This window comes from Entelurus aequoreus, linkage group LG09, assembly GCF_033978785.1.
Source record: "Entelurus aequoreus isolate RoL-2023_Sb linkage group LG09, RoL_Eaeq_v1.1, whole genome shotgun sequence".
Taxonomy (NCBI): domain Eukaryota; kingdom Metazoa; phylum Chordata; class Actinopteri; order Syngnathiformes; family Syngnathidae; genus Entelurus; species Entelurus aequoreus.
Window position 1 is genome coordinate 38,004,698 of NC_084739.1, and position 24,838 is coordinate 38,029,535.

The 24,838-nt window shown below is 38.4% G+C and overlaps 2 protein-coding genes across 11 annotated transcripts in view; one reads left to right on the forward strand and one right to left on the reverse strand.

The window, feature by feature from the left end:
• The window catches only part of LOC133657409 (uncharacterized), a 37,509-nt gene extending 13,882 nt beyond the window's left edge, over positions 1-23,627 (reverse strand). For all 3 annotated transcript variants that reach the window (XM_062058712.1, XM_062058711.1, XM_062058713.1), the window contains exon 1: positions 23,069-23,627. In XM_062058712.1, coding sequence (XP_061914696.1) covers positions 23,069-23,078 — 10 coding nt within the window. In that variant the 5' untranslated portion in view covers positions 23,079-23,627. The remainder of the gene's footprint in view (positions 1-23,068) is intronic.
• LOC133657407 (heparan-alpha-glucosaminide N-acetyltransferase-like) overlaps positions 1-24,838 on the forward strand; it is a 127,439-nt gene that overhangs the window by 25,861 nt on the left and 76,740 nt on the right. The window contains exons 1-3 of one of the 8 annotated variants that reach the window (XM_062058701.1): positions 10,874-10,936; positions 12,879-13,002; positions 14,271-14,365. In XM_062058701.1, coding sequence (XP_061914685.1) covers positions 12,921-13,002; positions 14,271-14,365 — 177 coding nt within the window. In that variant the 5' untranslated portion in view covers positions 10,874-10,936; positions 12,879-12,920. Of the gene's footprint in view, positions 1-10,873; positions 10,937-12,651; positions 13,003-14,270; positions 14,366-23,045; positions 23,259-23,333; positions 23,601-24,838 lie in introns of those variants that run through there. The other 7 variants (XM_062058704.1, XM_062058703.1, XM_062058702.1 and 4 more) reach the window with 7 other exon arrangements.

Sequence of the window (24,838 nt, forward strand, 5' to 3'; positions counted from 1 at the left end):
TTGGTATCGACACCACCAATGTATGGATAGATCCGCCCTCTTACGTGTTGTGGACTGACTGTGGCAATGCTGACACACCAACAGTTGTTATATTATCTTATTTCAAAACTCTTATTAATCTAATTGGTAATTTACTGTTAACTGCTCACTTTCCGCTGTAACATGTTCCATCTACACTTCCTAAACTTTACCATTCCAGGACTTACGTCAGGCCTGACCCTATTGTGTACTTTTGTATTCTCTTCCGTCATCATGGTGGTACAGAAGTCAGTGTATGTGCCTCACAATACGAAAGTCCTGGGTTCGATCCCCGGGCTCAGGGTCTTTCTGTGTGGAGTTTGCATGTTCTCCCTGTGACTGTGTGGGTTCCCTCTGGGTGCTCCGGCTTCCTCCCACCTCCAAAGACATGCATCTGGGGATAGGTTGATTGGCAACACTAAATTGGCCGTAGTGTGTGAGTGTGAACCCCGCCATCTGCCCGAATACAGCTCCGATAGGCTCCAGCACCCTCTGTGACTCCGAAAGGGACAAGCGGTAGAAAATGGATGGATGGATGGGTATTCTCTTTCTTGATTTCCTGTAATTTCCTATTTAGCGCTCTTATTTTGGTTCCAATTCCGGTCTAGCACCTGGAGTGCTCTTTCCCTCACTTATCCCTGATTGACTACCTAAACACACCTGTTCATTGTTGCTCATCAGGCATCTTTATATGCCAGTCTTGCCCTCCAGTCAGGGCTGGAGGACTGCTAACTTTATGCTAACTGTTTATGCTTTGTAAGTAGGGATGATGTTTGATAAGAAATTATCGAGTTCGAACCCATTATCGAATCCTCTTATCGAACCGATTCCTTATTGATTCTCTTATCGAATCCAGATAGGTTGTTGTATATGGAAAAAAACACATAATATTTGGTTTAACAAAAGCTCACTTTTATTTTATAAGAAAAAAATAAAATAAATAAATAAATATTGACTGTTGTTACCCCCCTAAAAAAAATTAAATAAAATAAAAAAAATATTGACTGTTGTTACCCGATTGAGGTGGGATTTTTCAGAAAAACAAATATATACAGTAACACAAAAACAACCTGTCTCTGTGATCACTATAGGTGTATAAATAATAATATAGTGTTAAATAAAATCAGTCCCTTGGGCACAAAACTGAAAATAATACAGCTCTCCAAAAAGTGCACTTCTGCTGCTATTGGAACATCCTTCTGGGGTCCATCAGTGTGGCCTCCTCCAGGAATGACTGCACGTCCTTGTCCTGGAGGTAAAATGAGGGACAGACACAGCATAGAATTAGGGGGGAAATTAGCTGAATGTGAAGACTAGGGTGTCTGTTATTAAGTATTTAGCATTAGTATGTGGAATTAAATGATGGAATGGATTAAGTAATGACGTTAAACAATGTACTGTTATGAGCCACTTTAAGAGGTTGTTCAAATTAAAAGTGCTTACAAAGTACAAAGAAGAATTATGAGAAATACTTTCAACCTTATTGGAAATAAGATATTCTTCATCTCAGTATATTAATAATGACTGAATTAATTAATTACATATTACAAAACTGTTGTATATACTAATTCACAGATGTTATTTTATTATAAAAAGGTCAATAAATGATGTATATATTTGCAAACGCTCTGAAGTGGGAAAGGGGTGGGATTAAATAAGCTTTACTTCTTCCTACTCCTTTTTGGACATGATGTAAAGTGAAATGATATGAAACTGTGATGTGTTATGCTGTAAGTGTGTTCATGTATGAAATAAACTAAAGAAAGAAAGAAAGCACTAGTTTATTAGACAGACCTGCAAACTCTGGAGTGGTGTAGGCTACAAGATACCGTTAACGTTATCAGACACATACAGTACAAAAAGGCTAACGTTAACGTTACTGTTAGCCACTGACTATGCTTAGGTAACGTTAGTCTAGCTAACATTACTGCAGTCCTGGTTGACATAAGAGGTAACATTATTTTAGCCTAAAGGCTACGAGTGAGCAGATATGGAAATTAACCGGCAACAGTTAACGTTAGTTACTCACAAGCACTACCACTGGAATTGGCGCTGCAGGTTGAAGCAGAGGAAGAGGGGCGTCCTTCGTCATCTCTGTCGCTGCTTCTCCGCGACACCTTTCTCTAACCTTCAGGTTATTTGCGGCCTGAACATGTTTCATCATGCTTGTTGTACTTCCCTCCCTTACGGTGGGGGAAGTATAGCTCGGTTGGAAGAATGGCCGTGACAGCAACTTGAGGGTTCCAGGTTCGATCCCCGCTTCTGCCAACCTAGTCACTGCCGTTGTGTCCTTGGGCAAGACACTTTACCCACCTGCTCCCAGTGCCACCCACACTGGTTTAAATGTAACTTAGATATTGGGTTTCACAATGTAAAGCGCTTTGAGTCACTAGAGAAAAGCGCTATATAAATATAATTCACTTCACTTCACACTACATGAGAGCGAAACCTGGCAATAATTGCAGATAGCTGTTTCCTCGTCGTATTTTTTTGTAAAATGAAGCCATGCCTTGAGGCGTTTTTTCCGGTCCATTGTTGTTGCTGCTTCTGTATCTGCCGCCTAATGACTGAGCTACGTCCTTTCCTGGGACGTGCCACAGGGCATTTCCTGTGGGATGGCATTCGCTCCCAGGGATTCGAATAAAGAACCAACTCTTTTTCTTTACTATAGTGGCCTCGATAACGGGAACCGGTTCTCAAAAAGGGATTAGAGTCCATGAAATCGGTTATTTTCTTATCGAACAACCGGGAGAACCGGTTTCGAACATCATCCCTATTTGTAAGTGTTCACTTTGTTGTGCTGCTTGCTTTACTTTGAATGTCAAGCTTGTCGATGCTTTTGTGCACTTACCTGTGGCACTATTTGCCATAATTAAAAGACTCTTACCTGCACATCGCCATCTGTCTCCGCATCTTATGGTCACAACAACCGCATTAATGAGTAGTCATGACAGAATCCTGTAGCCAATGAGTGACCTCACGGAGACGCCCGTTGGTTATGTGGCACCAGCATTTTGGACTGCACAATTCCTGAATGAGATGTAAGCCGGGTTTGTATGGTTGCAACCCAGGCCAAGCTCGCTTCTGCTTCCTCAAGTTCAGCCCGTACCAGATTCCCGGCTTTTCAAAGCCTAAGCTCCACTGGTGCTCGGCCCCCGGCGTACCAAGCCAGAGCTTCGCCTGTTCCTACCCACTGGCTTTTCAAAGCACCAAGCTCTGCCTATTTCTGCACCTGGCTTCCCAGAGCCCAGATTCCTCCTGTACCGGTGCCTCACTATGTCAAGCTTACTAATGCTTTTGTGCACTTCCCCGCGGTGCTATTTGCTATAATTAAATGACTCTTTCCTGCACGTCGCCATCTGTCTCCGCATCCTCAGGTCACAACTACCGCAGTAATGCATGTTCATGACATACTAAGTACTTTTTTCTTTCTTCTAATAGCTAAGCTATTAGCATGCTTGCTCTTGGCTTACTCTTGGTGTGTAGCATGCTTAGCCTCGCCCATTAGTGATATTATTTGATAATAACACTAAGAAATGCAGTTTATTTGCTGTAATGGAGGTGAATATTCAGCATCATGTACTTTTTCATGAAAATCGTCTTATACTGATCGGTGGCCGATCGATCTGCACATATTGAGTCCCTAACACAGAGAGATGGAAATGTATATTTTTAATTAATAAATTATAGAATTAAAACTGGTCAGGTGAATGTGGATAATCTACATCAGGGGTACCCAAACTACGGCCCTGGGGAAGTCCCAAGATTAAAAAAAAGGTTTTGTTTATTTATTTATTTTTTAATTATAATTTTTTTAATCTGTCCTTTCTAATCCTTTTTCTACCGCTTGTTACTCTCGGTGTCTCCTAGCCGCTCAGGCAAATCATATTGTCTAAAAATGCATTTTCCCATCGATAACGTGACATCATCGCGCTCGGAATATATATACATATATATATATATATATATATATATATATATATATATATATATATATATATATATATATATATATATATATATATATATATATATATATATATATATATATATATATATATATATATCAATCAATCAATCAATCAATCAATGTTTATTTATATAGCCCTAAATCACTAGTGTCTCAAAGGGCTGTACAAGCCACAACGACATCCTCGGTGTCGAGTGGGTCTGATATAATATTGTGAAAGTCCAACACATCAGCGAAAGTCCAGTCCATGGTGGGGCCAGCGGGAACCATCCCGAGTGGAGACGGGTCAGCAGCGTAGAGATGTCCCCATCTGATGGACAGGCTAGCGGTCCACCCCGGAGCAGAGTAGAAAAGAAAAGAAAAGAAACGGCAGATCAACTGGTCTAAAAAGGGAGTCTATTTAAAGGCTAGAGTATACAAATGAGTTTTAAGATGAGACTTAAATGCTTCTACTGAGGTAGCATCTCTAACTTTTACCGGGAGGGCATTCCATAGTATTGGAGCCCGAATAGAAAACGCTCTATAGCCCGCAGACTTTTTTTGGGCTCTGGGAATCACTAATGAGCCGGAGTTCTTTGAACGCAGATTTCTTGCCGGGACATATGGTACAATACAATCGTCAAGATAGGCAGGAGCTTGACCGTGTAGTATTTTATACGTAAGTAGTAAAACCTTAAAGTCGCATCTTAGGTGCACAGGAAGCCAGTGCAAGTGAGCCAGTATAGGCGTAATATGATCAAACTTTCTTGTTTTTGTCAAAAGTCTAGCAGCCGCATTTTGTACCATCTGTAATCTTTTAATGCTAGACATAGGGAGGCCCGAAAATAATACGTTACAGTAATCGAGACGAGATGTAACGAACGCATGGATAATGATCTCAGCATCGCTTGTGGACAAAATGGAACGAATTTTAGCGATATTACGGAGATGAAAGAAGGCCGTTTTAGTAACACTCTTAATGTGTGACTCAAACGAGAGAGTTGGGTCGAAGATAATACCCAGATTCTTTACCGAGTCGCCTTGTTTAATTGTTTGGTTGTCAAATGTTAAGGTGGTATTATTAAATAGATGTTGGTGTTGAGCAGGACCGATAATCAGCATTTCCGTTTTCTTAGCGTTGAGTTGCAAAAAGTTAGCGGACATCCATTGTTTAATTTCATTAAGACACGCCTCCAGCTGACTACAATCCGGCGTGTTGGTCAGCTTTAGGGGCATGTAGAGTTGGGTGTCATCAGCATAACAGTGAAAGCTAACACCGTATTTGCGTATAATGTCACCTAGCGGCAGCATGTAAATACTAAAGAGTGCAGGGCCAAGAACTGAACCCTGGGGAACTCCGCACGTTACCTTAACATAGTCCGAGGTCACATTGTTATGGGAGACACACTGCATCCTGTCAGTAAGATAAGAGTTAAACCAAGACAAGGCTAAGTCTGACATCCCAATACGCGTTTTGATACGCTCTAATAAAATATTATGATCAACAGTATCGAAAGCGGCGCTAAGATCAAGAAGCAGCAACATAGATGAAGCATCAGAATCCATCGTCAGCAATAGATCATTAGTCATTTTTGCGAGGGCTGTCTCCGTAGAGTGATTTGCCCTGAAACCGGATTGAAAAGGTTCACAGAGATTGTTAGTCACTAAGTGTTCATTTAGCTGCTGTGCGACAATTTTTTCGAGAATTTTCGAGATAAACGGTAGGTGGGACACCGGCCGGTAGTTCACCATGAGGTCAGGATCGAGGTTAGGTCTTTTGAGTAGAGGATGAATAACCGCTTTTTTGAATGCTAGAGGAACAGTACCAGAGGAAAGTGATAGGTTTATAATATTTAACACTGATGGACCTAATAAAACAAAAAGCTCCTTGATAAGTTTCCCAGGAATTGGGTCAAGTAAACATGTTGTTTGTTTTGTCCCATTTACACATTTTAACAATTCCTCCAATGTTATTTCATCAAAGAGAGAGAAACTATTTTGGAGGGCAATGTCCGTCGTATATACAGTCATATTTGTGTTAATAGAACCCAGTTGTGGCTGGGATGCATTGTCTTTAATCTCTTTTCTGATGAGTTCAATTTTCTTATTAAAGAAATTCATAAAGTCATCTGCTGAGTGGGTGGAGCTACTGGGAGGAGTCCCTTGTTGGGTTAGCGATGCTACTGTACTAAACAAAAATTTAGGATCATTTTTGTTGAGGTGGATGAGATTTGAGTAATATTTAGCTTTAGCTGAGGTAAGCATGCGTTTATAAGTTATTAAACTATCACTCCATGCTTGATGGAAAACCTCAAGTTTAGTCGCACGCCATTTGCGTTCCAGCTTTCTACATGATAATTTCTGGGCTTTAGTTTCTTCTGTAAACCATGGGGTACGCCTTTTAGGGGCCCTTTTTAGCTTTAGCGGTGCTACAATATCAATGGTGTCGCGCAGGGCGTCGTTAAAGTTGTTAGTGAGGTTATCAATAGAGCCCACATAATTTGGGAAAGGTGCCATTACTGAAGGCAGTAGGTCAGTAAGAGTCGTCGTTGTGGTAGTATTAATGTTGCGGCTGCTATAGTAGTTATTATTATTATTATTAGTTTGTTGACAATGAGTCCGAACTTCGAATTTTATAAGGTAATGATCGGACATTACTTTAGTGTACGGGAGTATCGTAACTTTAGAGGTGGTGACACCCCTGACAAGCACTAGATCTATCGTATTACCGTTGCGATGCGTGGGTTCATTTATTATTTGTGTAAGACCACAGCTATCAATTATAGTCTGGAGCGCCACGCATGGAGGGTCCGATGGGGTATTCATATGGATGTTAAAGTCTCCCATTATGATTATATTGTCGGCGTGCGTCACTAGATCAGCAACGAACTCTGAAAATTCATTGATAAAGTCCGAATAGGGCCCAGGGGGGCGGTAGATGACAGCCAGGTGGAGAGGCAGCGGTGTGACAAACCTCATAGTGAGCACCTCAAACGAGTTATATTTATTATTTAGGTCCGAGGTAAGGCTAAAGTTTTTGTTGTATATTAGTGCAACACCCCCACCCCTTTTAATGGGGCGGGCAATATGCGTTCCCGCATAGCCAGGAGGAGACGCCTCACCCAGCGCAAAAAATTCGTCTGGTTTGAGCCAGGTCTCGGCTAAACCAACGACATCAAGATTGTTGTCTCTGATGACTTCATTAACTAATAACGTTTTGGAAGACAATGACCTTATGTTTAAAAAGCCCATATTATAGGTAGTGGGCTGTTTTGAGGAGTTTTTGTTGAAAGTATCCGTAGTAGCAATATTAATAATGTTACGTTTATTATGCATAGTGCACTTTAAATAATTTCGACCATATCTAGGAATTGATATGACAGGAATTTTTAGATTGTTTGCCACCTCAGTAAAATGCATGTCCACCTCTGACGCAGAAAAAACATTATGTGAGTTGTATATTATTCTAGAAGAATTGCTATGTGTGCAGGGATTATCCAGCCTGGCGCTGGCTAGTTTTAGCTTAACAGACTCCTTATTAGCGCTTCTTTGTGGATTAGCATTTAGCTTTTTCGTTAGCCCCGCTAACAACAAAGCATTTAGCTTTGTTGTTAGCCCCGCCCGACACCCCCGCTTCTGCTTCCGAGCGCACCGCTTACGTCTCTTTCGCTGACCGTCTCCGCTGGTAGTCGACGCCGCTGCTTCAAAGGCCACTGCTGGATGTAGCTCGCGAAGAATTCCCAAGCTAGCGAGCAGGTCCATCGTACACGCATCTATCAGCCCAAAATGGCCCGATCTCTCCACATCCAGAATTGTAAGTCGGTCGTAAGTGATCACGGAGTGAACACGCTGTGAGCCAGCCATGAAATTGACTGAATTGAGGGGTATTTTTGCCCTCACTTCCAGGAGCGCTCGCACGAAGCCGCTGCTCTGAAGCGCAGCCATCTTGGAAGTCATATATATATATATATATATATATGTATGTATGTATGTATGTATGTATGTATGTATATATATATATATATATATATATGTATGTATATATATATATATATGTATATATATATGTATATATATGTATGTATATATATATATATATATATATATATATATATATATGTTTGTATATATATATATATATATATATATATATATATATATATATATATATATATATATATATATGTTTGTATATATATATATATATATATATATATATATATATATATATATATATATATATATATATATATATATATATATATATATATATATATATATATATATATATATATATATATATATATATATATATATATATGTATGTATATATATATATATATGTATGCCCCCGGCTAAAAAATTTTAACCCAATGTAGCCCCCGAGTCAAAAAGTTTGGGGACCCCTGATCTACATGATGATCTTTGACACCACACTACAGGTGAAATAAAAAAATAAATAAAAAAAAAAGAATATTGTGCAAAGTTTTGTATATTCCTGCAATTAAATAGGGTAAGTAAAACTAATGTCTGACATAAGCTCAAAACATTCAACTCAAGTTGCTCGCCTTGAACCTAAAAAAAAAAGATATCTACTGTTTTATTATGGGTGTCGTACTGCCTTGAAAGAGCTGAGTCACCTCATTTAAGTACTTTAAAACAGGGGTTCTTAACCTTTTTGATCTCGTAGCCCAAAAAACACTGAATTAGTTATCTTACTGTTGATTTTTTTTAAATGAAATGGAAGCATGTGTTCATCACAACTATACTTACTTATTTATCACATAAACCTTAGGCTTAGGTTAGGCAGATTAGAAACATAAGTACTAACTAAAATACTGCATAAGAAAGGACAAAAAATAAATGTGCATGCAATTATGTTGTGCTAAAATTAACAAAATTAATAATGGATATGTTTCTTAACTAAAATGAAAGTGCAAATGAAAATACAGCTTCACCACTTTAGTCTGATTTTTTGCTCTTAAATGCCTACTGAAATGAATTTTTTTAATTTAAACGGGGATAGCAGATCCATTCTATGTGTCATACTTGATCATTTTGCGATATTGCCATATTTTTAATGAAAGGATTTAGTAGAGAACAACGACGATAAAGGTCGCAACTTTTGGTCGCTGATAAAAAAAAGCCTTGCCTGTACCGGAAGTAGCGTGACGTCACCAGAGGAAGGACTCCTCATATTCTACCATTGTTTTCAATGGAGCGAGAGAGATTCGGACCGAGAAAGCGACGATTACCCCATTAATTTGAGCGAGGATGAAAGATTTGTGGATGAGGAAAGTGAGAGTGAAGGACTAGAGGGGCAGTGCAGGACGTATCTTTTTTCGCTCTGACCGTAACTTAGGTACAAGGGTTCATTGGATTCCACACTTTCTCCTTTTTCTATTGTGGATCACGGATTTGTATTTTAAACCACCTCGTATACTATATCCTCTTGAAATAGAGAGTCGAGAACACGAAATGGACATTCACAGTGACTTTTATCTTCACAACAATACATCGGCGAAGCTCTTTAGCTACGGAGCTAACGTGATAGTATCTGGCTCAAATGCAGATAGAAACAAAATAAATAAATCCCTGACTGGAAGGATAGACAGAAGATCAAGAATACTATTAAACCATGTACATGTAACTGTCACGTGGGGGGGTCGCAGCTTGCTGCGGGGTTCTTCCAACGCAAAAAAACGGCTCCGGACGACAGCGTGAAGGTGAGTTTGGATTTATTAACATAAATCACTCAAACTATCACAAACACAAAAATTAAAGCAAAAAGGCAAGCGTGCCTAAAACACAAAAGAAGCTGCTAGTTAGCAGAAAACTATGGCCTGGACTAGGAAAACTTACTTGGTCAGCAAGAGACATAAACTGGTGTGACAAAGACAATGCAGGCAGAACGAGTGAAGAACAAAGGTAGACTTAAATAACAGTGACTTGATTGGTGAAAACAGGTGCGTGACTCAAAACGTAAAACAGGTGCGTGACGTGACAGGTGAAAACTAATGAGTAACCATGGAAACAAACAAACAAGGAAGTGAAACCAGGAACTAAAAAAGTGTCCAAAAAACAGCACATGGCCAAAACAGAAACATGATAAACAGACATGACAGTAACTACACGGTTAATAATTCTCAGCCTGGCAAAGCTTAACAATGCTGTTGCTAATGACGCCATTGAAGCTAACTTAGCAACCAGACCACACAGAGCTATGATAAAAACATTAGCGCTCCACCTACGCCAGCCAGCCCTCATCTGCTCATCAACACCCGTGCTCACCTGCGTTCCACCGATCGACGGCGCGACGAAGGACTTCACCCGATCATACGTGCGGTTGGCGGCTAGCGTCGGCTAGCGCGCCTGCTATCAAAGTAAGTCCTGGTTGTGTTGCTACAGCCAGCCGCTAATACACCGATCCCACCTACAACTTTCTTCTTTGCAGTCTCCATTGTTCATTAAACAAATTGCAAAAGATTCACCAACACAGATGTCCAGAATACTGTGGAATTTTGAAATGAAAACAGAGATTTTTTGTATTGGATTCAATGGGGTACCAATACTTCCGTTTATCTAGTGACATCACACGCATACGTCATCATACATAGACGTTTTCAACCGGAAGTTTAGCGGGAAATTTAAAATTGCACTTTATAAGTTAACCCGGCTGTATTGGCATGTGTTGCAATGTTAAGATTTCATCATTGATATATAAACTATCAGACTGCGTGGTCGGTAGTAGTGGGTTTCACTAGGCCTTTAAGAAACTTCTCTATGTTTTGTTTGATACTGTCATTACTGCCACAAGTGGTGGAAAACTGTATAGCAACTAATTACTGCTGTGGCCCATAGACATCTTGTAAGTAAACGCAGCATTGGCTGATGTGACTCGAGAAATTCGGCCTCCATCTTGAAATGGTGATGAGGAGCCGGTGAGCAGCCTAAACTGACAGTTGACAGGTAGAAAACAAAGATGCCGGGTTGGTGTTCAGCGTTTTAATGCTCAAATGAGCGGACTGTTTAAAATAGGAATCGGGGGATTATTTTTCACAAGTAAGATTTAACATGAACATACTATTGGTTGTATTTTGTGAAAAGAATATTACCACAGAGTTGAGAAGGAGCAAATATGTTCTACTGAAATCGTAGCCGCTAGCAAACAAGAGTATGACCATAATAGAATTGCTTGTCAATTAAATTAATTTTATTTAAAAATGTCATACTTGAATAACATAAAGTTGAAATAAATGATGAAGATAAAGATTGTAAAAGCCAACAGGGGTAAAAGTTAGGACCACAGTCCAGATTGTGTAGGGGGGGGGGGGGTAATATATGTTAGCTAACTAGACAATCAGATGGACAGTGGCTATACAGTATTATACAAGTCTAAATTGAGTCTAGCTTTCCAACCCAATGTTTATGTAGAATATACGTATGTATATATAACCTAATCATATTGTTTCTTGAACTTAAAAATATCTGACCGTTGTTTTCCCCCTTTTCTGGGATTATATTCCCAGTTTTGATCTCGGCCGTCTGGTCATTTCTAGCATATAAGAATATTCTATTACTTTTAAGCAAACTATGAATAATAAAACACGCCAATACATGTGTCCTTTATCATAACTACATGTATGACAAAAAAAATGCGTGAAAATCAGTGGTATTCAGTGAGGTAAGATTGATTAAATGCGCTGACAGTTCATTGCCCCTGCCAAATTAATTGCACTGAGTGGAGCGGATCACCACTCCAAGATGGCGGAGCCGCGTCTCGTCAGCGCCAGTTGGCAGTAGCGCTGGACGCTGCGTCTACTCATAAGATGTCTATGCTGTGGCCCATACGGACCACAGCTGATAAACAGATATTTTTGGTTTGCCCCTCGTGTACCAACAGTGGCCCTATGGTTAAGAAACACTACTTTGAATATTTGACACAGCTCCCAGTATGATGCCGTGAAGTTTAAAACTACAACCACAATAGCAAACCTGAAAACTGAACAGTATTATAGTATAAACAATTTTAAAGCTTTATTTTTTTTAAACATACTTTTTTCAATGAATTGGTGAAATGTCCACTAGGGTGGACAACATGTTTTAGTTGTTTGAACAAAATATAAGAAAACATAAAATACGATTTTGTAACCGCTACAACGTGTGTTTTAATGATCTTTAACAATGTGATCACATATTTTAACATATTCCAATACTGTTTAATGCATTGCCAAAATATTGAGCCTCTTGATTTTAAAAATAAATTAATGAATAAAACCTTACAGAACTAGCGTCCAGTAAGTATCGTTAAATTCTGTAAAAAAACAAAACTATATTAAGTTACATATTGAGAACATAAATGAAATGATCAGCAGGTAAAAGGTAACTGCTGATGAAGTGTTTTTAAAAACAACAAATACTATACATGGCAGTCAAACTACAGCATGATATCCATTGTTAACAGAAATGTTAACAATGTTATCACTCCTTAGTTGTTGCCCTCATATTTTTATACGTGAAAGGGTGTCTTAGAATCCAAGAAATTGAGCCATCTTGATTTTCAGAAGGTTTTTTGTTTTGCACTTACAACAGCAAACCAATGGGTGTCAGTGTATGGCATGACACACTAGTAGTGTTCACTGATGCACAACTAAGATATATAGAAACAGCTTTTAAATAGCGGCCTGCTGTATGTTAACTTTGCAGGAAAGCATTAAAAGCTGACTTGTTATGTTGGATTTCATTAGCTTTTGCAGGCGTTCTTAAAATGCTGTGTGTAATTGTGTCAGTGACCTCCTCCACTAAATTGCAGACTCAGTGTGCCATAAAAAGGAATTCCAAACTTGACAAACCATATGACAGAAACCACAAACCTCACCCTCATGTCGCCCTTTGACCCTTCTTTATACAGGAGTTATAAAGATGAGCAGTGGAAGGGTTTTCAAGGTGCAACATGGAGCCGGTGAGACTTGTGCGGGCTGTTTTGACTTTAGTTGTTATTTCCACCAGTCTTTGTGGCGCCAACGTCGCAGCAGGTGAGTCCACACAATATGTTCACCAGTGGATTAAATCCGTTGGGGTATTTCTTGTTTTGAATTGTACACAGAAAAGCTTCCACTAAAACCTAAATATGTTTTTAAACCAGGGATGTCAAACTCCTTTTCATTGAGGGCCACGTCGCAGTTATGGCTGTCATCAGACGGCCGCTTGTAACAGCGAATAATACACAATTTTGCCTATGCATTTGATTATTGCATATATTTTTTACGTACACTGTAAAAAAATATATATATATGTAGATTTGACAGTAAAAATAGGTACTTTTATAATAAAATAGAAATGTACTGTAAAACTAAAATGTGTATTGTTAGATTTCATGGGAAAACTACAGGCAGCTTAGTCACTGGAATTTTACCGTGAACATTGCAGTGGTACCTTTTTCCCATTCAATGTAAAAATGACCGTAGATTTTACGATAAAAAACAATTGGCAAACACGGTCACTAGATTAGTTTCTTTTTACTGTAGTATCTAGGGTATTTTTTTACAACATATTACTGCAAATGGCAAAACAGTACCACTGTTATTTCTATTCTGGCAACCAAGCTGCCAGTTTTTTACCATGCCAAAAAAATGTGACACTGTTTTTCCATTTCCAGTAATACAATGTAAAAACAACCCTCGATTTGACGGTAAAAAGTAGTTCAGTCAATAGAATTTTACCGTAAAAAAAAGTGGTAGAGTTATTTTTCTAATTTACTGGTACACTAATATGCTGTAAAAAAAAAAACAACAAAAAAAACCTGTACATTTTACCATAAACTCTATTTTCATTTTTACAGTGTAAAATTCGATGGATAACTTGCTTAATCAGATATTTAAGTATTTATTTTTATTTTTGACAAAATAATTGCTTAGAAAGTATGATAAAGTAATACTTGGTGCAATATTGGATACTATTAGAGTTTAAAAAGGTGTGCAATTTCATACAGTACATATATATTTGTCTGTCAAAATGGAAAAAACTAAGTACTTTAAAGATACATATTATTTCCAAATAATGTGGCAGGCCAGATCTGGCCCCTGTGCCTTGAGTTCGACACCTGTGTTTTAAACTATCTAAATACGCTCACATTCTTCTCACAGCTATCGTTAAAAAGTGTTCTATTTTAAACAACACACCAGTATTTCTTCTGCTTTTTAAGGACTCATCAAGTGCTAAGGCGATTGTGATCTTGAGGAAGATTTGATATCTTGTTTTAATGATGTACATAAAGTTGTTTATGTCATTTGACTCCATGCAGGGCCCACGCTGAAAATGGACCAAGCTCTGTTAATGTTTTATAACCAGCTGCCCCACGACGTGGAGGTTTTGTACACTTCAGATTATTGCTACAAGGTAAACAATGTCTCCTACCATTGATGCACAAACATTTCATTTAAAAAACAAAAACAAATAATGAATACATAATTTTACTCAGTCATATCTTTTCATTGTCTCTGAACTCAGCTGATGAGGTTTTTAACATTTATTATTATCAATCAATCCTGCTCTTGTTGTCACAAAATGTATTACTTTGTTGTTTATTTTAAATACAATACGTTGTTGGTATCATACATCAGTGTTTCTTAACCATTGTTGGAGGGCCTGACAAAAATATCTGTTTTTCAGCTTTGGTCAAGAAGGGCCGCAGCAGTACTTAGTTGTAATAAACTTTTCCACCACTTGTGGCAGTAATGACAATGTTAAACAAACAGAAGAAGTCTGGAGTTAAAGTCATAGAGAAGTTTCTTAAGCGCAAAAAGTGGTGAAGATGTATTTTTGCACTTGAATTTAATTGACAGTTTATTTAAAGAACACATGTATATAAATTATATTAGTTATTGATTGATTGATTGATTGATTGATTGATTGATTGATTGATTGATTGATTGAAACTTTTATTAGTAGATTGCACAGTACAGTACATATTCCGTACAATTGACCACTAAATGGTAACACCCGAATAAGTTTTTCAACTTGTTTAAGTCGGGGTCCACGTAAATCAATTCATGGTACATGGTTATTTACAAACCCCGTTTCCATATGAGTTGGGAAATTGTGTTAGATGTAAATATAATCGGAATACAATGATTTGCAAATCATTTTCAATCCATATGCAATTGAATGCACTACAAAGACAAGATATTTGATGTTCAAACTCATAAACTTTTTTTTTTTTTTGCAAATAATAATTAACTTAGAATTTCATGGCTGCAACACGTGCCAATGTAGTTGGGAAAGGGCATGTTCACCACTGTGTTACATGGCCTTTCCTTTTAACAACACTCAGTAAACGTTTGGGAACTGAGGAGACACATTTTTTAAGCTTCTCAGGTGGAATTCTTTCCCATTCTTGCTTGATGTACAGCTTAAGTTGTTTAACAGTCCGGGGGTCTCCGTTGTGGTATTTTAGGCTTCATAATGCGCCACACATTTTCAATGGGAGACAGGTCTGGACTACAGGCAGGCCAGTCTAGTACCCGCACTCTTTTACTATGAAGCCACGTTGATGCAACACGTGGCTTGGCATTGTCTTGCTGAAATAAGCAGGGGCATCCATGGTAACGTTGCTTGGATGGCAACATATGTTGCTCCAAAACCTGTATGTACCTTTCAGCATTAATGGCGCCTTCCCAGATGTGTAAGTTTCCCATGTCTTGGGCACTAATTCACCCCCATACCATCACAGATGCTGGCTTTTCAACTTTGCGCCTAGAACAATCCGGATGGTTCTTTTCCTCTTTGGTCCGGAGGACACGACGTCCGCAGTTTCCAAAAACAATTTGAAATGTGGACTCGTCAGACCACAGAACACTTTTCCACTTTGTATCAGTCCATCTTAGATGAGCTCAGGCCCAGCGAAGCCGACGGCGTTTCTGGGTGTTGTTGATAAACGGTTTTCGCCTTGCATAGGAGAGTTTTAACTTGCACTTACAGATGTAGCGACCAATTTTAGTTACTGACAGTGGGTTTCTGAAGGGTTCCTGAGCCCATGTGGTGATATCCTTTACACAATGATGTTGCTTGTTGATGCAGTACAGCCTGAGGGATCGAAGGTCACAGGCTTAGCTGCTTACGTGCAGTGATTTCTCCAGATTCTCTGAACCCTTTGATAATATTACGGACCGTAGATGGTGAAATCCCTAAATTCCTTGCAATAGATAGATAGATAGATAGTACTTTATTGATTCCTTCAGGAGAGTTCCCTCAGGAAAATTTCAATTCCAGCAGCAGTGTACAAAATTGTAAAAAGTAAAAAGTAAATAATGGGGGTATAAATGGAGACAAAATAGAACAATATTACAATAGAATAAAAATAAAAAGCAACGATGAGAATAAAAATATAACAGTAAAATAAGAATATAACAAGAGAAACTAGGCAGTAGTGACCATGTTATGAAAAAGTATTTCACTGTTATTATTTTGCATCCCCTGTCATCCTAGTACCCCCCCCCCTCCCCCCCAGAGAGCAGTTGTACAGTCTAATGGCGTGTGGGACAAAGGAGTTTTTGAGTCTATTAGTCCTGCACTTGGGATGAAGCAGTCTAGCACTGAACAGGCTCCTCTGGCTACTGACAACGGTATGCAGAGGGTGACTGGCATCATCCAGGATGCTCACTAGTTTTTCCACAGTCCTCTTCTCTGCCACCGTCACCAGTGAGTCCAGTTTTATTCCGATCGTAGAACCGGCCCGCCTGATCAATAGCTGGTTGAGAAAGGTTTTTCTTAAACTGTTCAACAATTTGCTCACGCATTTGTTTACAAAGTGGTGACCCTCGCCCCATCCTTGTTTGTGAATGACTGAGCATTTCATGGAATCTACTTGTATACCCAATCAAGGCACCCACCTGTTCCCAATTTGCCTGTTCACATGTGGGATGTTCCAAATAAGTGTTTGATGAGCATTCCTCAACTTTATCAGTATTTATTTCCACCTTTCCCAACTTCTTTGTCTCGTGTTGCTGGCATCAAATTCTATACCAAAGACTATAAAAATGGGACCCGTTACCTCCCTGCTTGGCACTCAGCATCAAGGGTTGGAATTGGGGGTTAAATCACCAAAAATGATTCCCAGGCGTGGCACCGCTGCTGCTCCCCTCACCTCCCAGGGGGTGAACAAGGGGATGGATCAAATGCAGAGGACAAATTTCACCACACCTAGTGTGTGTGTGACAATCATTGGTACTTTAACTTTAACTTTAACTTCAAAGTTAATGATTATTTGCAACAACAAAAAAAGTTTATCAGTTTGAACATCAAATATGTTGTCTATGTAGCATATTCAACTGAATATGGGTTGAAAATGATTTGCAAATCATTGTATTCCGTTTAAATTTACATCTAACACAATTTCCCAACTCATATTGAAACGGGGTTTGTACTTGTAATGTATTTGTTTTCGCAATGCGTAATTATATGTATATTTATCTATTTATTATTTCCATTCATCCATTTTCTATCGCTTGTCCCTATTGTGTATTCCTTATAATTTTTTATGAGTCCCTTCTTTTGCAGTATATTTGATTAGTAATTATTTTTGTTATCAGCCAGTTGCATATCCTTTGACAAAGTTGTAAACTGTAAGTATGTTACATATAATTAATGAATATGAATAAAATCAAGAGTAAGATGACTAATTCAGTGTTAATGTTTGAGTGGTCCCGGACCCCTCTGTAGTGGAAAAGTTTGGCCCTGAAGCAAAAAAGGATAAGAACTCCTGTAATACATGATCATGTGTGATGATGACATGTTAGATAATAAGATGATACTAATACCCACTGAAAGAGAAAGTTGCTCAAAAGCTTTTAATTTGGTCTGTCAAACATCACCTCCAATAATTAATTCAGTCTCACGAGAGAAGTTCTCATTCATGCAGTACATGCTCAGCTCTGAGGGGGCAACAGCGAGGCATACGCGTAAAAAAAAAGGAAGCAGTAGAAGAAAACGACAAAGAACAGATTTATTGCTACTAACTGTTGTTGTGTTCTTAATTCTGCGCCAAATTCCATTAAAAGTGAAAGACAGGAAGTAGTCAAGTGAAACATAGCACACCAAACAAGCAAATTCCACAAACCAAATGATACACTCATTAATCAAACACAAGCGGTCACGAAAGGAGAAATATTCGCCGCTAGAGAGAAGTAAGTAAGTAAGTAAGTAAATTGTATTTATAAAGAAGATGCACCGGCCCGGGGAGTGTGCTTTACCGCCGTAATGAAAGGCGAAGTGTGGAAGCGTGCAGAACACCTCCACAAGTGTACCGGCCCGCGGGAGTCATGACTAGCGATTGCGCTAAGAAGACAGACAAAGCAAGGAGACTATTGTCCGTCGTTTGGTTAGAATACGAAAACAAAGGATGTCTAAAGTGCTCCCTGGGGGACGTAAGCGGCCAGTGGTTTAAAAAAACAGCAAAAACAGAACATCCATCCATCCATCCATTTTCTACCGCTTATTCCCTTCGGGGTCGCGGGGGGCGCTGGAGCCTATCTCAGCTGCAATCGGGCGGAAGGCGGGGTACACCCTGGACAAGTCGCCACCTCATCGCAGGGCCAACACAGATAGACAGACAACATTCACACTCACATTCACACACTAGGGCCAATTTTAGTGTTGCCAATCAACCTATCCCCAGGTGCATGTCTTTGGAGGTGGGAGGAAGCCGGAGGGAACCCACGCAGTCACGGGGAGAACATGCAAACTCCACACAGAAAGATCCCGAGGCCGGGATTGAACTCACGACTACTCAGGACCTTCGTATTGTGAGGCAGATGCACTAACCCCTCTGCCACCGTGCTGCCCCCCTAATGTAATGAAACAGGGTTAAAATATTGATACTACAAAGATTTGTGTTGAAATATACATGCACATGCGTCATGGCCAAGTATGCAAACTCGTCGATGACGCCATCTACAGTCTTGTGCAGGTTTACAATCGTGTCCTTGAGGTCCTTTGACAGCCCTTTGGTCTTGCCCAAAATGATGGTGGAGATGTTTGAATGAAAGAGACTCTGTGATTCAGGAATCATTTGTGGGTCTAAAGGTAACATAAATGATCTTTGGGCATTTTCAGGGTTGTTGTTTTTTTTTTTTGCATTTTTGTGCAAAATCATTCACACTGTCTCAATATTTGTGTTGTAGTTTTTTACTTGATTTTTATTGGAGTTTTTAGAGGGTAATGTACATAGACTAGATAAGACTAAATATACCTGAGGTGAAATAGTGCAATACTGAAAGGGGAACTGCACTTTTTGGGGGGGAATTTTGCTTATTGTTTACAATCTTTATATGAGAAAAGCGCACATATGTTTTTCTTGTGTATGCATTCTAACTTGTAAATAACACTAGCAAAAGTCAGCTAACAATGGCGGTAAAGGGACTCACTGTATTCCGTCTATAAAGGGCTCTAAATAGTTTCAAGTTTATTATTCTTCGGTCAATCGTCAACAAAATAAACAAACAGTTGTACATTCTTAAATTGAAAATGAAAATGTTGCAGACCGAAAGGGTTTAGGCTGAAGTTGAACACTTATTGCGCCTAACCCTATAAACAATGTCAAGTACAAAATAAACTTCCGAAAATTATTGAATGTCCATTGTACAACATATTATAAATACACATTATACATAACATAAACACAGTTCAATTATATACACAGTAAAGGCATGTGAAATATCCTTGTAGACATGTTAAACCTTTGTACCAATTTATATACTATATACAAACAATTGTACTTCCATTATTATTAATAACCCACATTTAGTATTTGAATTAACATTGATCATAGTATTAACTACTGTGTTGATTCTAGAGTGATATATTTTTTCAAGACATTGGTCTTGAAGTGTTTTTTAAATGTGTGAATAGAACTGGAACATTTTAAGGAATAATCCAAGCTGTTCCACAGTTGAACCCCCCTGACAGAAACACATCTACTTTTTAAGCTTGTTCTTATCTTAGCTTTCTGGAAGACAGCTGAACCTCTGAGGTCATAGGGATTCTCTCTGGGTTTAAACCTCTCCTGTAGACACCCAGGCAGCATGTGGTTATGAGCTTTGTACGTCACAATAGCAGTGTTGAAGTCAACAAGATCGTAGAGTTTTAATGTTTTTAATTTAATAAACAGAGCATTGGTATGGTCATGATAATCTGCATAATTTACAATTCTAATCGCTTTCTTTTGAAGTAAGAATATAGATTTAATGTTTGTTTTGTAATTGTTACCCCAGATTTCGACACAATAATTAAGATAAGGGAGTACAAAAGAATTATATAACATGATAAGAGCCTTTTGATTTACAGAGTTTTTTATTTTATGTAACATAGCAATATTTTTTGCCATCTTTGTCTTAAGTATATTTATGTGCAGTTTCCAATTTAATTTATCATCTATATGGATTCCCAAAAATGTTGTTGAATACACCCTTTCTATCTCCATATCATCAATTCTTATATGACACTGTTTGTTATTTTTCCTATTTCCAAAAATTATATATTTTGTTTTATTTAGGTTGATTGATAGTTTATTGGCATCAAACCATTGCTTTAGTATGTGGAGTTCACTCTCTACAGTCCCTAAGAGATGGCCAAGGTCTTGCCCAGAACAGTACAGACTTGTATCATCAGCAAAGAGAATACAGTTGAGTTTTTTTAAAGATTTTACAGATATCATTAATGTACAATAAAAACAATTTTGGTCCCAATACAGAACCTTGGGGTACTCCATGTGTTATAATCTTTTTATCTGAATCTACATTATTCATATGCACGTACTGTTCTCTGCCACCAAGATAACTTTTCAACCAATCATGAGCAAGACCTCTAAAACCATACCTCTGCATTTTGTTTAAAAGCAATGTATGATCGATGGTGTCAAAGGCCTTGCTCAGGTCAATAAAAACGCCAACTACAAACTCCCTCTTATCAATTGCAGTGGTTACCTCCTCAACTAGTTCCATCACTGCCATGGAAGAGGACCTGTTTGGTCGAAAGCCGTATTGGTGTTCACTTAGCAAGTGATGCTTGTCAATAAAACTGTCTAATCTTGACACAAATAATTTTTCAAGGATTTTTGAAAATTGTGAGAGTATAGAAATAGGCCTATAGTTGGTGAACTGATGCTTATCTCCACTTTTGAAGATGGGAATAACTTTTGCCGTTTTCATTTTCTTTGGGAAAACACCTTTTATAAAAGAAATATTACATACATAAGTGAAGGGAACAGCTATAAAATCAACAATTTCCCTGATCAGAGAAAAGTCCAAGTCACAGCAGTCTGTTGACTTCTTGTTTTCTTGAGAATTTACAATTTCTGTGATTTCACTTTCATGGACGGGGGAAATAAAAAACGATTCTAAGTTGCTTTGAATGGTATGTTCATTAAATTTGACACTGTTTTCGGGTTGTACAATTTCATTTGCTAAATTAGGTCCAACATTCACAAAGAAGGTGTTAAAAGCATCCGTTATTTCCTTAGGGTCATTTATAGTTTGATTATTTTCTATGAAATAGCTTGGATGTTCCTTATTTGTCATGTTTTTTTTAATGATACCATTCAAAACTTTCCACGTACCCTGGACGCTATTTTTATGTTGTTCTAATAGGTTACAGTAATATGTTCTTTTGCTGTGCTTTATTATTTGTGTTAACTTATTTTTATACGTTTTATATTTGTGTTCAGTTTCTTTGGTTCTGTGCTTTAAATGTCTTCTGTAAAGATAATTTTTCTTTTTGCAGGACTTCAATAGTCCCTTTGTGATCCATGGTTTGTCCTTAACAGTGCTGTCCTTAATGTAATGTTTTTTCATTGGACAGTGCTTATCATACAATGTTATGAAAATGTTGAGAAAATGTTCGTATGCCTCATCTGGGTCTGTGGAGGTGTAAACCTCCCCCCAGTCTTGAGCACATAACTCAGACTTGAATGCTGCCATAGTTTCTGGCGTTTGATGTCTAACAAATCTATATTGAACTGCTTTTTTGGTCCCTCTCTGATCAAAGAAATTGTGGAAAATACTGAATACAGGTAGATGATCACTTATGTCATTGAGTAGTAGTCCTGTTGTTATTTGATTCTCAGGTTGATTGGTGAAAATGTTATCTATCAGTGTGGCAAAGTCTACTGTTATTCTGGTAGGTTTTATGATAAGGGGGAAAAAATGATTACTGTACAATCCTGTTATAAAATCGGTTGTTTTGGTACTGTCCATGGGATTCAGAAGATTAATATTAAAATCACCGCACACAATATGGAGCTTGTTTGACTTATTAAACAAATAGTCCAATTTTTGATTAAATGTGTCTAGACATGATCCAGGTGTTCTATAAACACAACTAACATTTATTTTTTTTGATTTTTCTACTTCAATTTCTACAGTAATACATTCAAAAATTCCAGCTATAGCAGTTGATTTGCTGTCAATTTTCCAACATTTTAAATCATGATTTACAAAAAGTGCTACTCCTCCTCCCCTTTTTCCAACTCTGTTTGTGGTGAATAATTCATAACCATCCAATCTCATATCACAACACTTGTTCTCATCGAGCCAAGTCTCTGAGACTGCAACAATACTAAATTTTTTGAACTGGCTCAGATATTCACTAATATTGTCAACATTTTTATACAAGCTTCGGCTATTAAAATGTATTACAGTAAAAGATTTGTCCATATTCACACATTTAAATTGTTCGTCTGTGTAGTACTCACAGTTTCTGGTAATGTTATTGTAAAGATTGCAGTCTGGATCTATATCACTGCCAAACTCATTTGAATTACAGTTATAATTGATGTTGTCATAAAAATCTAGTTGAATATGATTATAATTATTATACAGTTCTCTACTATGAATATTATCAGTACTTCTACATTCAGATTCCTTATTACCAATATTAGTAAAGATATTTTTTAATTCACTTTCCATTATATTTTAATTTATTTTTCTTTGTACAAATGACACATTTGTATCCACCTCCAGTGAAACATTTACACTAAACACACACACACACACACACACACACACACACACACTTAATATGATTATATAGTTCAGGTCTTAAACTCACTGTGACTCATAAACACACTTTGTTGATGAGACCGTTATGGAGAGTCTTTATACGCCTTGATGTAGCTGTCTGCCTCGGCTACTGTTCCGAGCCAAACGCGGATGCCGTCCGTCTGTGTGATGCGGAGCTTGGCCGGGTAAAGTAGCGAGGGTTTGAGTCCCATCTTGTACAATGACGCCATCACAGTCCGGTAAGCCCTCCGCTGATTCACTACCTCTGGAGAGTAGTCCTCGTACACTCTGAACGTGTGCCCGTGATATTGCAGCGTACCCCTCTTCCTTGCCTCCCGAATCAGCAGGTCTTTGCTCTGGAAGCGATGAAAAGAAAGCAGGATAGGTCGGGGCTTGTCCCCGTGTCTCGGCTTGGGAGCCAGGCTGCGATGAGCGCGGTCCAGCTCAGGTGGAGAGGCGAATACTTCCTCACCAAGTACTTCTTTCAGCAGCATGGAGAAAAACTTGGTAGGTTGCGGGCCTTCTATCCCTTCGGGTAAGCCAACTAGCCGGGCATTACTCCGCCTGCTCCTTCCCTCCAGGTCGGTGAGCTTAGCCTTTAGCTTCTGGTTGTCAGTCTGTAGCATGTCACAGACAGCCTCCACCTGCTCCAATCGCTGATGTATCGAATCGGCATTTTCTTCCAGAGAGGACAGTCTGTGGTTATGACTGTTGACTGTTTTGAAGTCCGTCCAGTTTCTCGTTCACCTCGTTAAAGGATGTTTTAAGCTCTGTTAGCAAGGTTGATCTATGGTCCGACAGTATGGCTATCAGCTCAGCCTTGCTAACGGCTGCAGCATCGACCTCTGCCTTCTCTTGTGGTTTTGCAGATTTGGGAGGCATTATCGTGGTGAAGCGAGTTTTTTATGAGTCGTAGTTGTAAAAAATAAATTTACCAGCGGTTAGATGCTCGTAAAATACAGGTCGGGTGCATGTCAAAAAGGTAGAGTTTAAGCAGGAGCTGGAGGCTAACACGTACATCTTGAAAACCTCCATCAACGTTTTATACATACTATATATGTCATTTAGTAACAGGCACATTATCAATAACATGTAATATTTACGTATTTCACTAATTTTAAGCATACGGCGGCATTAATTTCACAGACGCATCACAACGTTCGCTATATCCTACAAAAACAACAACTACAACTATCATAACAGACTTCATTGGAGACAATGATGACTACTTTGGGACAAATGATGATCCAGAAGCTGATATTTTTTAGCCTAAATATAAGGAAGATGAGCTACAATTTTTATATGTGTGATTAGCATATACAGCTTTAGTGAAACACTACAATTGCTAAGTGTTAAACAAGAAATACAACTACCACCATAATAAAACAACCACTTACTGTACAATGTCTGCTCGAATTGGGATGCCGACTGATGGAATGTGTATATCTTCCTGCTTGGAAACAACCACTTACTGTACAATGTCTGCTCTCACTGGGATGCCGACTGATGGAATGTGTATATCTTCCTGCTTAGATGAAGAATTAATCATATTCCTCCCAAAGATAAAAAAAATAAAACCAAAACAAACGTCTTTTTGTGTCTTTCTCGCGATCTCCGGGTCCAAGTTGAATGTCAAAGTTGACCAACTACTCAGTTTATGGCAACAACCTTTTACTATCCTGGTGAGAGGCATGCTTAATAATCTAGAATTAACTTTTACTAACTCAGAGGCGATGCAGCAGCTCATCAGCTCAATATGTCAATAGCTGCATGAGCTAGTTTGCTTTCTGTAATCACGGTGCCACTAAAAGTAGTTCAT